This window comes from Ambystoma mexicanum, chromosome 13, assembly GCF_040938575.1.
Source record: "Ambystoma mexicanum isolate Mex_15411 chromosome 13, UKY_AmexF1_1, whole genome shotgun sequence".
Taxonomy (NCBI): Eukaryota; Metazoa; Chordata; class Amphibia; order Caudata; family Ambystomatidae; genus Ambystoma; species Ambystoma mexicanum.
The window spans coordinates 273,915,300-273,928,677 of NC_090938.1; the positions used below are offsets into that span (position 1 = coordinate 273,915,300).

At 39.5% G+C, this 13,378-nt stretch overlaps 1 protein-coding gene across 1 annotated transcript; it reads right to left on the reverse strand.

The window, feature by feature from the left end:
* Positions 1–11,663: 11,663 nt before the first annotated feature.
* Positions 11,664–12,623, reverse strand: LOC138520328 (uncharacterized protein F54H12.2-like). Its single transcript, XM_069632759.1, has one exon. The coding sequence runs from the start codon at positions 12,621–12,623 to the stop codon at positions 11,664–11,666; it is 960 nt and encodes a 319-aa protein (XP_069488860.1).
* Positions 12,624–13,378: the final 755 nt, after the last annotated feature.

The following is a 13,378-nucleotide window of genomic DNA, read 5'->3' on the forward strand; positions in this document are numbered from 1 at the left end:
TCCCGGGGGTAATGTTGTGGGTGATGTAATATTTTGGGGGCTAGGCGTGGTCCAGCAGGTGTCGTGACATCACAGGTGTGTCCCTGAAGTTTCCCCTAAGGCCTAACCCAATAGTGACGTCATGCGTTGTGTTGAGGGGCGTGGTGGTGTAGGAAAGGGTGTTTCCCGGGGGGCGGGGGGTGATGTCGTGGGTGATGTAATATTTTGGGGGCTAGGCGTGTCCCAGCAGGGATGGTGACATCACGGGCGTGTCCCTGATTTGTTTTTGTAAGGCCTAACCTAACAGTGATGTCATGGCTTGTGTTTAGGGCGTGTTGGCGTAGATAAGGGTGTTTCCCGGTGGTGATGTTGTGCATGAGGTAATATTTTGGGGGCTAGGCGTGGTCCAGCAGGGATGGTGACATCACGGGCGTGTTCCTGAAGTTTTTTCTAAGGCCTAAACTAACATTGACGTCATGCATTGCGATGTGGTTGTGCAGGTGTAGATAAGGGCGTTTCCCGGTGGTGATGTCGTGGATGAGGTAATATTTTGGGGGCTAGGCGTGGTCCAGCAGGGATGATGACATCCCTCTGGGGTCAAGGTCCAGGGCTTTGATGAGATGATGTAGGTATGAAGTTGTGATGTCAGGGGGCAGGCTGGGGGGCGTTGTGGGGGTGATGTAGTTGTGGGTCCTCCCCTAGGGGTGGAGTATGGTCTATATATACAGAAGGAGCTCTGGAGAGAGGTAGACAGCGCTCTTGGAGTCTGCGCTAGTATGCATGGTCTGACCCTATGTTTAGGTGGGCTATGGATCTTTTTTAATTGATAAATAGATTTCCAAAACCTGTAAGTTTAGGTATAGGTGTGTGTGTGTGTGTTTGTGGGTGTCTGTGTGTGTGTGTGTGTGTGTGGCTGTGTGTTTGGGTGTGTGTCTGTGTGTGTTTGGGGTGTGTGTTTGTGTGTGTGTCTGTGTGTGTTTGGGGTGTGTGTGTGTGTGTGTGTGTGTGTGTGTGTGTGTGTCTGTGTGCTTAGAAAATAAGAAAAGATTAACAGTTATAAATGTTGAGCTGTGTTGTGGTAAAATGTGGTGCAAAAAAAAAAAAATCTTTGTTTTTTTATGGATGAATCATCCAGGCATTGTAGAGTTAACTGGAGTCTTTAAAGAAGCTTTGTGACGCTGAGGGAACGATCAATATTTCGGTTGCACTCTGATGTGTAGCGTTGGCTCATGTTTGTAAAACAATTCTTACTTTCGTTTTGTATGGAGCATGGAGTTTTAAGCCGTGTCATTGTATGTATTTGTAGAGTGTACGTGTACCATTTGGAAAAGGCCACGTCCGCAGATGTAAGAGGTTAGGGTCCTGTCTCTGACGATATACGTTTCTATGTAAATTGATATAAAGTGGGCTGACTAGCTAAACATTAAACAGTCTAGGTTATAAATATACCAGTAACAGGAAAGCTGCCTTTTCATTTACACTTTTGCGCCTGAAGTCATGGAGTTTGGAAACGAAGTAAATGCATTTTTTTGTTTTTTTTTTGTTAATGTTTAAAAAATGATTCAAGGTGTATAATTATTGATTCCTTTTATTTAGAGATACGAAGCACCATCCTTTTACGATGAATTTGACTGCCAAAAAATATTAGACAAGGGTATGTGTATTTTGTTTTATAAGTGTAGAATTAATATTATACTTGGAAAAAGGTTAAATTGTTTGAAAAAGAGTCCCGTGAATAAAACAAAAGGCAATGTAAACGTAGGAGGTTCTGCAAAACCAAAAGAATTGTATTTAGGGTTTGTGTATGAGGCTAATAAAGCTATACTGTGTGTTTTATTTATAATAGATACGACTAAAGATGAGAACATAGGCGCTTTACAAGGTAATCTGGATGCTTAAAACTTGTTTGTTGTTTGCCGCTCTGTGCAGGATATATGTATAGGTAATCTCTAATATTGATTAGTTAGACACGCGGTGGAGAGCGAAGGACTTTGAGTTTTTGAAAGGTTTCAGGCAGTAATTGTTTTAGACTTGTGAATTTGAGAGTTTTAAATGCAGGGTGGACAGATGATTATTTGAGCCTATTCAAATAAAATATATTTTTATTCTAGAAATGAATGAACAAAAGAAAACAGCGGCCACATGCTATTTTAGATAAAATAAAGATGTTTCAGATGCGTATGGGACTCGTGCAATGTAAAAAAAAAAAAGAAGCTGTATTTGACTAGCCAATCTATAATATTGATTTTTTCTCTGACCAGGACACCGTGGATAAATATTGAACAGCAGTGTATAAATGGACATGGCCATCGTAACTTTTTTTAAATGAATCATTTGGGTTACAAGTTAATGGCTTTTATGAAAATTATGTGTTTAGTTAAAACAGTAATACAAGCAGGAATTTTAACATGGTTTGCTTATAAGTGGAGGGTGCAACCTTTAAACGGTATTTTCAGTTTGTATTTGGCTGTGGTGCGATTGTTACACTGTGTAAAGACACGATGCGACATGTATTTAGACACGTGTGTTTCTATAATATTGATTTTTTTCTCTGACCAGGACACCGTGGATAAATATTGAACAGCAGTGTATAAATGGACACGGCCTGCGTAACTTTTTAAAATGAATCATTTGGGTTACAAGTTAATGGCTTTTATGAAAAATATGTGTTTAGTTTAAAGCTGTAATAGAAACATGAAGTTTTAAAGTGGAGGGTGCAGCCTTTAAACGGTATTTTGAGTTTGTATTTGGTTGTCGTGCGTTTGTTACACTGTGTAAAGACACGAGGCGGCTTATGTATTTAGACACGTGTGTTTTGTAAATGATATTTTAGAGTGTTTTTTATTTGAACACCTGAAGTCTTAGGATATTAGTGTTCAAGGTGTAATCACATATGAATTAAAAATGTATGCTTTTGTATTAACATTATAGTAGACCGTGTCTATGGGAAAAAGGCTTCCCGAAAGAGGAAGCATGTAAATGCTGCAAATTCTAAACTTGTGAAAGACACACCGGCGTGTACGAAAGGTAATCCAATTAATTTTAATTTTATAGTGGGGTGTGTGTGTGTGTGTGTGTGTTTGGCTGCAGTATGTAAGGATTAATGTTATAATGTTTTTATATAGATTTACAATTGTTGGGAAAAGCAGAACATGTTGCGGGTCAGCCGAAAAGGAAGCGCTTAGAGGTGGATACGCATGGTACGTGGTTTATGTTTGCTTAGCAGCTTTAAGGGTTATTATAGTTTATTTTTTTATTTTTTATGGGTTTTGTATGCTTTAGAAGGAAACAATTATAAGGATTTATGAGCTTCTTTGGTTATAAGGAATCACACTTATGTTTTAGTTTTGTAAACATGTATCTGATTATGTTATGGTCAATTTTTTTAGGATCTAGTGTTGTGAAGAAGTCTAAAGGATTAGCAGGCCTCTGGATGGCAGGCCGCCGATCGTGTGAAAAAAACAGGCCAGACCTTAGAGCATTTTAAGGGGATTTTGAAAAGGACCTATTCAGGGGACAGCACGCAAGGTATGTTATTTATGCTTGCTAGCTTTATAGATTAAAGGTTTATAAAGGTATCTAGGGCATATATTATTATAGGTGTTTATGTGATTTCATGATTTTAAAAGGAAGCATGTATTAGGTTATAGGATGGTGTATGTTTATAAGGAATAGGCTTTTGCTTCGAGTTTGTAATGTTCTTTTAATTATGTTTATTTTTAGGGTCTAGTGTTGCGCTTACGCCCTTTGCGGTCCCACCAACGACTCGTGTGAAGAAAACAGGTCAGCCCTACACAGAACACTTTAGCACAACAAGCGAGGGGGGTTATCAGGAGTGTTTGGGGCTCCAAAAATGTTTAAAGAACTCTAAACTAAGTTTGAAAAAAGATGTACGGTTTACAGGGGTTCAACCTGTTTTAAATGTGACTAACTCTGAAGCTGTGGAAGATCAAAGTATTCAGGTAACTCCAGCGGATCCCCCTCAGGCCCGGTCTGTTAGCTGTGATAAAAAAACAAGGTCCCGTGTAAAGGTTATACCACCTATAGACCCATCAGCTAATAGATCGCAGCTGGAGAGTATAGGTTGTGGCGAGATTACCCCGTCTAATGTGCTTTCATCTTTAAAGGTAGTAGCCCCTTTAGACCCAATACAGGCCGTCGTTAGGGCACGGTCTCCTGATTATGGATACTGTACACCGCCCCATACCTATTCACCCACAATCACCAGCAGTGAGAGGTATGTTGATATTCCCCAAAATTTAGAACCAGCGTTGGTGGTACCAGGTGTACCAATAGCCCCTGATTCTGAAAATGTTATAATAATTATAGACTCCCCTATAAAAGAACCTCTTGGAGATTTTCCTGCTTTAGACCCAATACAGGATACCACTAGGCAACGGTCTCTGGATTGTGGAGATTATTCAATACCCCATACGTGTTTACGTACAAGCCCCAACAGTGAACGGTGTGCTGATATTTTCCAGAATTTCAAACAGGTCCCTTTTGTACCAGATATACCAACAGCCCGTGCTTCTGAACCTGTTATAATAATTATAGACTCACCTGTAAAAGAGCCTATTGTAAATCCACCTATAAAAGAGCCTATTGTAAACCCCCATATAAAAGAGCCTATTATAGTTAACTCAGACTCCCACATAAAATTAGCTTGTGAAGAATTTGTATATGCCTCTGTTATTTGTAGGTTAAATGACCCACCTAAGCCGTTAGATCTTTCAAGCACAGGGCCAAATGGTGTAAACAAACGGGTGTGTGCAGTGAACAATTTTCACAAGCCTGATAATAAACCGTTGTCTCCCCGACATACCTTTAAACATGTTAACACATCAGCCGCCAGGGTGACGGTTCCCTGTTATAAAAGGGGTGACACTGCTAAGCGGTTATTTGAGGTAAATGTATTAAATAGTAAAAAAGGAAAACATCTACCAGGTATACATAAGAAAGTAAACTTAGGCTGCCAGAAGTATAGATTAAAGCGAAAGGGTACTAAAAAAGCTTTAATTGATACACGTCGTACACGTCGAGGTATTTGTAAGGCCAAACACCTTTTGTTCAACATGAAATCTAAAACCAATGTACTGGCTCAAGACTATAAAAAAACAGTCTTTAAAAAATAAAGCTAGGGCTGCTCCAAATCAGTTGACAATCCCCATAACAGCATTAAGGACTGGGTTAGGTCCTGGGAAGTCCACAAATGGTATAGATGTAATGACACCCCCTAGCACCATAGGGTATGGTTTGGAAGATGTGCATACACCCCCTAAGCCTGTAGACATACCACATTTACCTGTAAAAGGTACAAAGGCCTTGCGTTTAAAATGGCTTCGCTCGAGGAGACAGAGGAACATTTTTTGAAACGCTTAAAAAAAGCAAAAGCTATCATTACACGCCATGCAAAGAAAGATTTAGAGCTTCACTCTCCAGATACACCTGACACGTCTGATACAGAAACTGTTTTTTTACAGAGTTTGGGAACATACCATCATGATATACCAAAATATAAAAGTGTTGAATACTATGAAGTTTTTCGTTTTATGAATCTAGATAGGATAACCTCAACAGGTCACGCACTATTACTGATAACAGAATCGGTTGAGAGGCTTGTTTCCCACATTTTGGAATCTGCTGGTCCTAATGACTTTGTCCAGATCCGTTTAGACAGTTCTACTTTAAATAGACCTCTTTTTACCAGACGATCCCACCGACAGGTGTTTGATGTTTTAAAGTTTTTAGAAAACATTGGCCGTTTGCTACAAAGTAAGGCTGAGCTTCTTGTAACGGAACCCTTAAGAATTGTAACTGTGATTGTTAGATCTAGAGAGAGTGGCGTGTACAGGCCTTTAAAGAAAACACTCTACAGTATAATTGTGGCTAAGAAGAAGCGTTGGCTTTTGGATTTTAACTATGGGGACTTAAATATATGTATGGCTGCCAGTATCATAGGTCTGCTGGAGCCTAGAACTGTTACTGACGGTTACATACAAAGAAAGGCTTTAGAGGTCCACCAGACTCTGGGTATACCCCCTGACGTCATGGTTGGTTTTAATGAAGTGTGCCTATTTGAAGATTACTTTGAGGTGCCGATCAAAATTTTGTATAATGAAGACCGGATTTGGAAATATTTTCCCCAGGGTGACACTTCTAATAAAAACACTGTCTACCTTTTACATCATGAGAAACACTATTACGGTATTTTAAACCTACAAGGTTTTCTAGGGGTAAAGAATGTATGTCCTTTTTGTTGTCAGATATACAACAATCGAATGGCTCACAAATGTAGATTACATTGTCACATGTGTCAAAGAGATGGGTGTCTTGTGTTGGATGAATCAAAGTTTAAATGTCCCAAATGTAAAACTTTTGCCCGGTCTGAACAATGCCCTAAAAAACACATTGAGAAAGCAGCGCAGGGTTTAGCCCAATGTTATTTGAAAACGGACTGTGTTTCATGCGGTCGCTTTATAAATGCTAATCATGAATGCCGTGGTAAAATTTGCCCTAGATGTAAAATTGAAGTTGTTTCATTGGAGGACCATTTGTGTTACATGACCGTTCCAAAAGATGTGGCTAAAACTGAGGATTACATTGTGTTTGATATAGAGTGTATGCAATAGACAGGCATACACGTCCCAAACTATGTTTATGCCAAACATTTGACGGGTGATAAGACGTGGTCCTTTTATGGTATAGACTGCATTGAGCGTTTTATTACTAATTTCTTGGATCAAAAATTTAGGGGGTATAGCTTTCTGGCACACAACAGTCAGGGGTATGATTCTTTCTTTTTGATACATGAAATGATTAAAGAACGAGTAGCAGTCAAACTGGTAATGCATGGTGCAAAGCTAAAACTTCTAGAGGTAATACCCTTTAAAATTTGTTTTATTGACAGCTTGAATTTTTTGCCTATGAAGTTAAGTAAGTTGCCTAAAGCTTTTGTATTTCCAGGGTCGAAAGGTTATTTTCCGCATTTTTTTAATACCCAGCAGAATCAAAACTATGTGGGTCCTATTCCTCCTGTGGAGTGCTATGGTTCAGAATTTATGATGTCTGAAGAGAAGGAGGCATTTCTAAAATGGTACTCAGAGGCCCGTAAAGATGTTTTTGTTTTTCAGAGGGCGCTAAAAAGGTATTTTCGCGAAGATGTTAAGATTTTGAGAACAGCCTGTAACATTTTTAGAAACGGTATCATTGAGCTAACCCAAAAGGAGCACATTTTGAAACCCAATACTCCTGAGGAGTTAAAATATGTGACATATGTTGATCCATTCACTTTTATCACGCTAGCTAGCATGTGTATGCATATATATAAACAACTGTTTCTTGAGCCTGAAACAATAGCCCTAGTGCCAATCGACTTGTATCATGGAAAACAAAAACTTTTTCTACCCCTTCTATACAGTGGTTGATGTACTTGTCCCATCAAGATGGTATACCTATACAATATGCCCTGCGTGGAGGGGAAAAAAAGATTGGTCCCTATTTTTTAGATGGTTATGCATGTCTAAATGGGGAGGAATTGGCCTACGAATTTAATGGTTGTTTTTTTCACGGGTGCCCCCGATGCTATAAGGAAAATGACTATAACACCATGATGGGCTGTACTAATGACCATTTACATAGAAGAACACTTTTAAAAAATAATTTTCTTGAAAACAAGGGTTTGCGCGTTATTACACTTTGGGAGCATGAATGGACAGATATGCTAAAAAATGATGAGGGGCTAAACATTGTTTTGAAACAAACAAATCTACCAGAACCCTTAGAACCCCGTGATGCTCTCTTTGGGGGAAGGACTAATGCTGTTAAACTTTACCATGCGATAGCTCCTGGTGAAAAGATACATTACTTTGACTACACCAGTCTCTATCCCTTTGTTAACAATTCAAAACCATACCCGCTAGGACACCCCCAAATTATCTATGAAGATTTTGGAGATGTTAAACAATATTTTGGACTGATTAAATGTCAGGTGTACCCCCCTAAAAAACTTTATTTTCCAGTGCTCCCTCAAAGAGTTTCTGGAAAACTAATGTTCCCACTTTGTATGACTTGTGCCACTACAAAACAAACTGAAAAATGCACACACAGTGACGAGGAAAGCTCTATTACTGGTACCTGGTGTACTGTTGAGCTACAAGTGGCCTTGCAGAAAGGATACCGGCTGGGTAGGATTTATGAAATATGGCACTTTGGGAAAGCTACAGTAGAGCTGTTCACAAAATACATTTGTCTTTTTCTTCGAGGCAAACAGGAAGCGTTGGGTTATCCCGAAAGTTGCAAGGATGATGAATCCCGACAGCGGTATATAGACGAGTACTATGAACACTAAGGGATACGGTTAAGACCCGAGTTCATTGAAAACAATCCCTCTAGACGTCAGTTAGCTAAACTGTGTTTAAATTGCTTATGGGGTAAATTTGCGCAAAGAACCAACCTTCCAAACACAACCATTATAACGGACCCCGAAGAGTTGACCGCTTATCTTTTTGACTTGGGCTATGACATTTTAAGCTTACAGTTTATAGACGAGGAAACAGCGTGTCTTTGCTGGAAGTATGCCAAAGAGTTCCCAACGTGCTCCAACAACATAAACATTTTTATTGCATGTTTTACAACAGCCCACGCCCGTTTGGAGCTTTATAAAGTCATGGATGCACTCCAAGACCGTTGTTTGTACCACAATACTGACTGTTATTTTTGTCAGCTCACCCGGTGACGAGGACCCGCCCCTGGGTGATTATCTAGGTAATTTAACAAGCGAACTAGCTCCGGGAGAGCACATTGTAGAATTTGTTTCTGCAGGTCCCAAAACCTATTCCTATAGGACATCCAACGGTGTTGTCTGTATGAAAGTAAAGGGTATCACTTTAAATGTTAGCAATAGTATAAAGATTAATTTTGACAGTTTAAAGGAGCTGGTGCAGGAATACTCTTTAAACAAAATAACCAGAAATATCACAGTTCATCAACCTTCAATAGTGCGTAAAAAGAAACAATGGGAGATTAAAACGCTGCAAAAAACCTTGAGGGTAGTATTTGATAAGCGTGTGCTTACTGCTAATTACAAAACATTACCCTATGGTTATTGAAAAGGGAACAACGTATACGATGGATACCCGGTTACAACACCCTTTTTCATGCGTGTTAGCGGGACCTTCTAGCTGTGGTAAAAGCTATTTTATTAAGCAGCTATTAGAAAATGCACCCTCTGTTATGAATACCATTCCTGAAAATGTTATCTGGTTTTTTTCTTGCTGGCAGCCCTTGTATAATGAATTGGCATCTAAAATACCACATCTGAAGTTTGTGGAGGGCTTACCAAATTCTTTGAATAACGACCGCTTGCTACCACCAAATCTTGTTAATATGATTATTGTAGATAATCTTATGATGGAAGGAGGGCATAGCTCGGAAATCAAGAAAGCTTTTACACAATACTCACATCACAGGAACCTTAGCATTTGCTACATTGTTCAAAATGTATTCTACCGCGGAAAGGGCAACCGCTCCATAACATTAAATGCCAGCTATATAGTGTTGTTTAAAAACCCTAGAGATAAACACCAACTAACCGTCCTAGTGAGACAGATGTACCCGGGTAATACCCGTTTTTTTATGGAGGCTTTTGAAGACGCTACCTTAAAACCTTACGGTTACCTCTTGGTGGATCTAAAAACAAACACTTTGGAAGACTACAGATGGAGGACCGGTGTTTTCCCTCCTGATATACCCGTGGTTTACGTACAAAAGACGTCTAGAAAACCACGGTGAAAAACAATCTTTCCTCATTAGTGACGACGACCAGCTACCATGACGGCCCGTATACGTAGGAATTTTGCTCTTCTTAAAATGCTAGTAACAGCTCCACCCCAACAACGGAAGGCCATTTTGTGCTCAGCCTCTGATGATCTAGTATCGGCTATAGCAGAGATTGCCTTCAACACTATAAAAGGTAACGTTCCATTATCCACCCGGCAACTAGGCGTTTTAAAAAAGAAAGAAACCCTCCTTAAAAAGCTGAGTAACAAGAGGTTGTCTATAAAAACCAAAAGAAAGCTTCTAAAACAATCTGGGGGTTTTATAGGGGCACTCCTAGGTTTGGCATTGCCTCTAATTACTAGGCTTTTAGGGGGTGGTTAATGAAGCATGCCCAAAAGATGTATTTGGTTGACAAACGTCAGTTGGAGGGTATAAGTACCCCGAAGCGGGAAGAAACAGATATCCGAAAATCAGCCACTTTAAGGCTTGACTCTGAAATGCAAGAGGTTTTAAAGCCGCATGATTTATCAGACTATGATAAAGTGGGGCTCTATTCAACTATTCTGCAAAAATACTTAACATACTTTAGACAGGTCGAAAATGAGAAAAACAAACTGATGTTGTACATGCCCCTCGAAGACCCTGCAATTAGCTCTAAACCCTCCCTATCAACCACTGCCCCGGATCCTATCGTAATGGAGGCTTTGGACACTATTAACCCCCGTTATCGGAAAAATGCAGAACTTTTGATGAACAAAATGGGAAGTGAAAAAAACGTGGCAACATGGAACAACAAGGGAGAATTTATCTATAAAGAAACAGTTGTTAAAGGATCAAATGTTCACGATTTAGTTCGCAGCATTACCAACCCTCAGGCTTTTGGAAGACACACAAAACCTCGAGGTTGGGACCTGTTTATGCAAGCAGTTGCCGATGTGAACCTGCCTGCAACCTTAATTGGAAATATGGGACATCGCGAACTGTTGGAAAATTTAAAAGACTCTGAGATCAAACCTTTAACACCAGCTATTGAATCATCTGAAATGTCAATAAAAAAAAGAAAAAAGAAAAAAAATTAAAGCCAGTAAACGAGCCTCTTGGTTTAACGTGTAACCTCATTTTTTTTTTCTTTAACAAAATCTTTAACCGTTGTAAAATATGTATATACATGTATATCTTTTTTTTTTACTATTATTACTTTTCCAATCTGCAAAAAAAAAAAAAAAATAAGTTCATTGCAATAAAAATATTATTCATACTTTCAAATGCGTTATGTCTAATCATTTTGATCATGTCTAACATGTTTATAAAATATTAAATAAATTAAAAAATAAGACAAAAAAGGCTGTTTCAATTAAAAAGAAAATGTGTTTATTTATATGTGTACACAATTTAAGGTTTAGTAATAAGAGTACATTTTTGCCAACGATCAAAAACATTTACAGGGGATCTCTTATTCACAAAAGCAGTAACCATGACATCATTTTGCCGGAGGTCCAGTAAATAGGTCTGCATAACCCTTATCAGCGAGTGTTTCTCAGACATGTTAGATACAAAGTAACAGGAGTGCTGGCCACACGTAATGTCTTCAGGATGTTGCACAGGTGTTTTATTATAATGTATAACGGGTGCTATATCCTTCACATAGTCCAGGATAGTGCCTCTGTATATGGGGTGGCTTGGGAAACACCCCATGCTGTCAAAGACTGTTATTGTATCCTTGTTTATAAACATACCTATCCAATGGGTGCCTTCCTGATCTTGGGGATGGGTGTTCGCCACAAGACTAATGGGTCGCTCATTACTTATGTCTCTTGGAAGGTTATCACATGAATACACACCCTTGAATGTTTTCTTAGCGTGTTTGTCTTTACTTAGAAAACGCTTGATCTGGTAAGTATCCATTACATGTCGTACAGGACTTGTCGTTGATTGTTGAGTTCCATAACCGAGTCAAATAGAGCCATAATAATTAGATTCACCGTGTTGGGTAAATTTGCAGCAAAGCGTACCTCTATGCGTAGATTACCATTTCTAATAAGATTATAATGGCCGGTTGATGTATTATCAGGTCTCAAATCAAAAGCTAAGAGAGTATAACCCCCATCATAATCGTCCCGGGGTATCACAAAACCTTTATCATGCAGATGTTTACCGCTGATGGAGACAAGTCCCAAATACTCCCTAATTGTATTTTTTTGTTGAAAACTGGGACTGTAGGCTTTAGACGGTATAACGACCCCGTCTTTAAAAAGAGCTGCGTAGTTGATGTTGTAATGTTTAAAATTAAAAGGGCTGCTGGCGTAAGCCCCAGAAAAAGCTGTGTTGTCCACAAAACCAATGATGATTATTTTCGGTAACTGTCCAAGGAATAAGTTATCTTGACTGGCGACACGGCTACCCGCTGGAACACTGAAAATGTTCAAAGATGTCCGCTCCACCGGATATTTTAAGTTTGATACTTGTAGAGCATCAGCATGAGCTAATCTGACCGTGGGTGACACATTCACCCTTTTAATAAATAAACTAGCTGATACTATAATCAGCTTGTAGGCTTCAGCATCATCGCTGTTGAGGCAAAAAGCATCTTTATTTCTAGAAAGTTTAATTTTCAGATCAACGCCGTTTACCATTAGTTTCTCCTGGAAAAATAGATCGGAGTGTAGACGGTCTAGTAAATCAAAATTTCTGCTCCCTCTGGCATGTGTAGCTCTTTTTATAAAACCTGCATTAGCCCCATCTAGAGCATAATCCTCCATATGGCCTGCTGTGTCCTTATAGAAAAGCCCCGCTGTAAACTGAGTGTCCAAAGCGTCATTGCTGTAGTTCAAAATGCTTTCTATATAGGCCCTGTATGCATACATGTTGTCACTCTGTGTAATCAGCCGGTCGCCTAGAGTAATATCCACTTGATTAAAGAGGGTAGCCACAGGGTAAGCAATCGCAGCACTTTAGCCGTTGCTGGGATAGCTGATCCATCAGCTTTTGTTATTTTACAAGTGAGGTAAAGTAACGTGTCATTTAAATCCAGATACATCTCTGATGAGCCTGATATATAAAACTCTATAGGCGCTAGCGGAGATAGTGCAGCAAGGAGAGCCACTTCCATGAAAAAGCTGTTTTCAATGCTAGTTTGTGTCGGGGGTACAGCAAACAGATCGAGTTCAGATTTCACACATTCCCCCGACGCACAATGGATAAACGCCATCTTTTAGAAAATATTAATGCCGGGGCTGTTTTTTTTTTTCTTGGCCGATCTGTTCTTGCGAGTTCTTTTTCTCTTCTGAGCCGTTTTCGTTGCTGATCCTGGTTTTTTATGCATCCCTGGAGGGCCCCATCTGTGCAGTGATTTCCTTTTTCTTTTGTTTGTGTTTTTTTTCACATAAACCACCCCAGAACCCTCTTGCAGTGGTTGGTTAAAACGGTTTGCGATGGATGTTGTAGCCGTAGACACCACATCCTTAGCAATATTTGTGGCTGCTGTTTTCACATGTGGTTTGGCTAATTCAAACCCCTTTCGTAGAAACGGCATAGCCCTTCGAAAGAGGCTTCTAAAAATACGTCCGAAACCCGCACCATACATAACGGGTGCCCCTTGAAAGTAAGGTTGATTGCCATA

Coding starts and splice junctions, on each gene's coding strand:
- LOC138520328 (XM_069632759.1), bottom strand. CDS start 12,623: ATGTATGCATACAGGGCCTATATAGAAAGCATTTTGAACTACAGCAAT.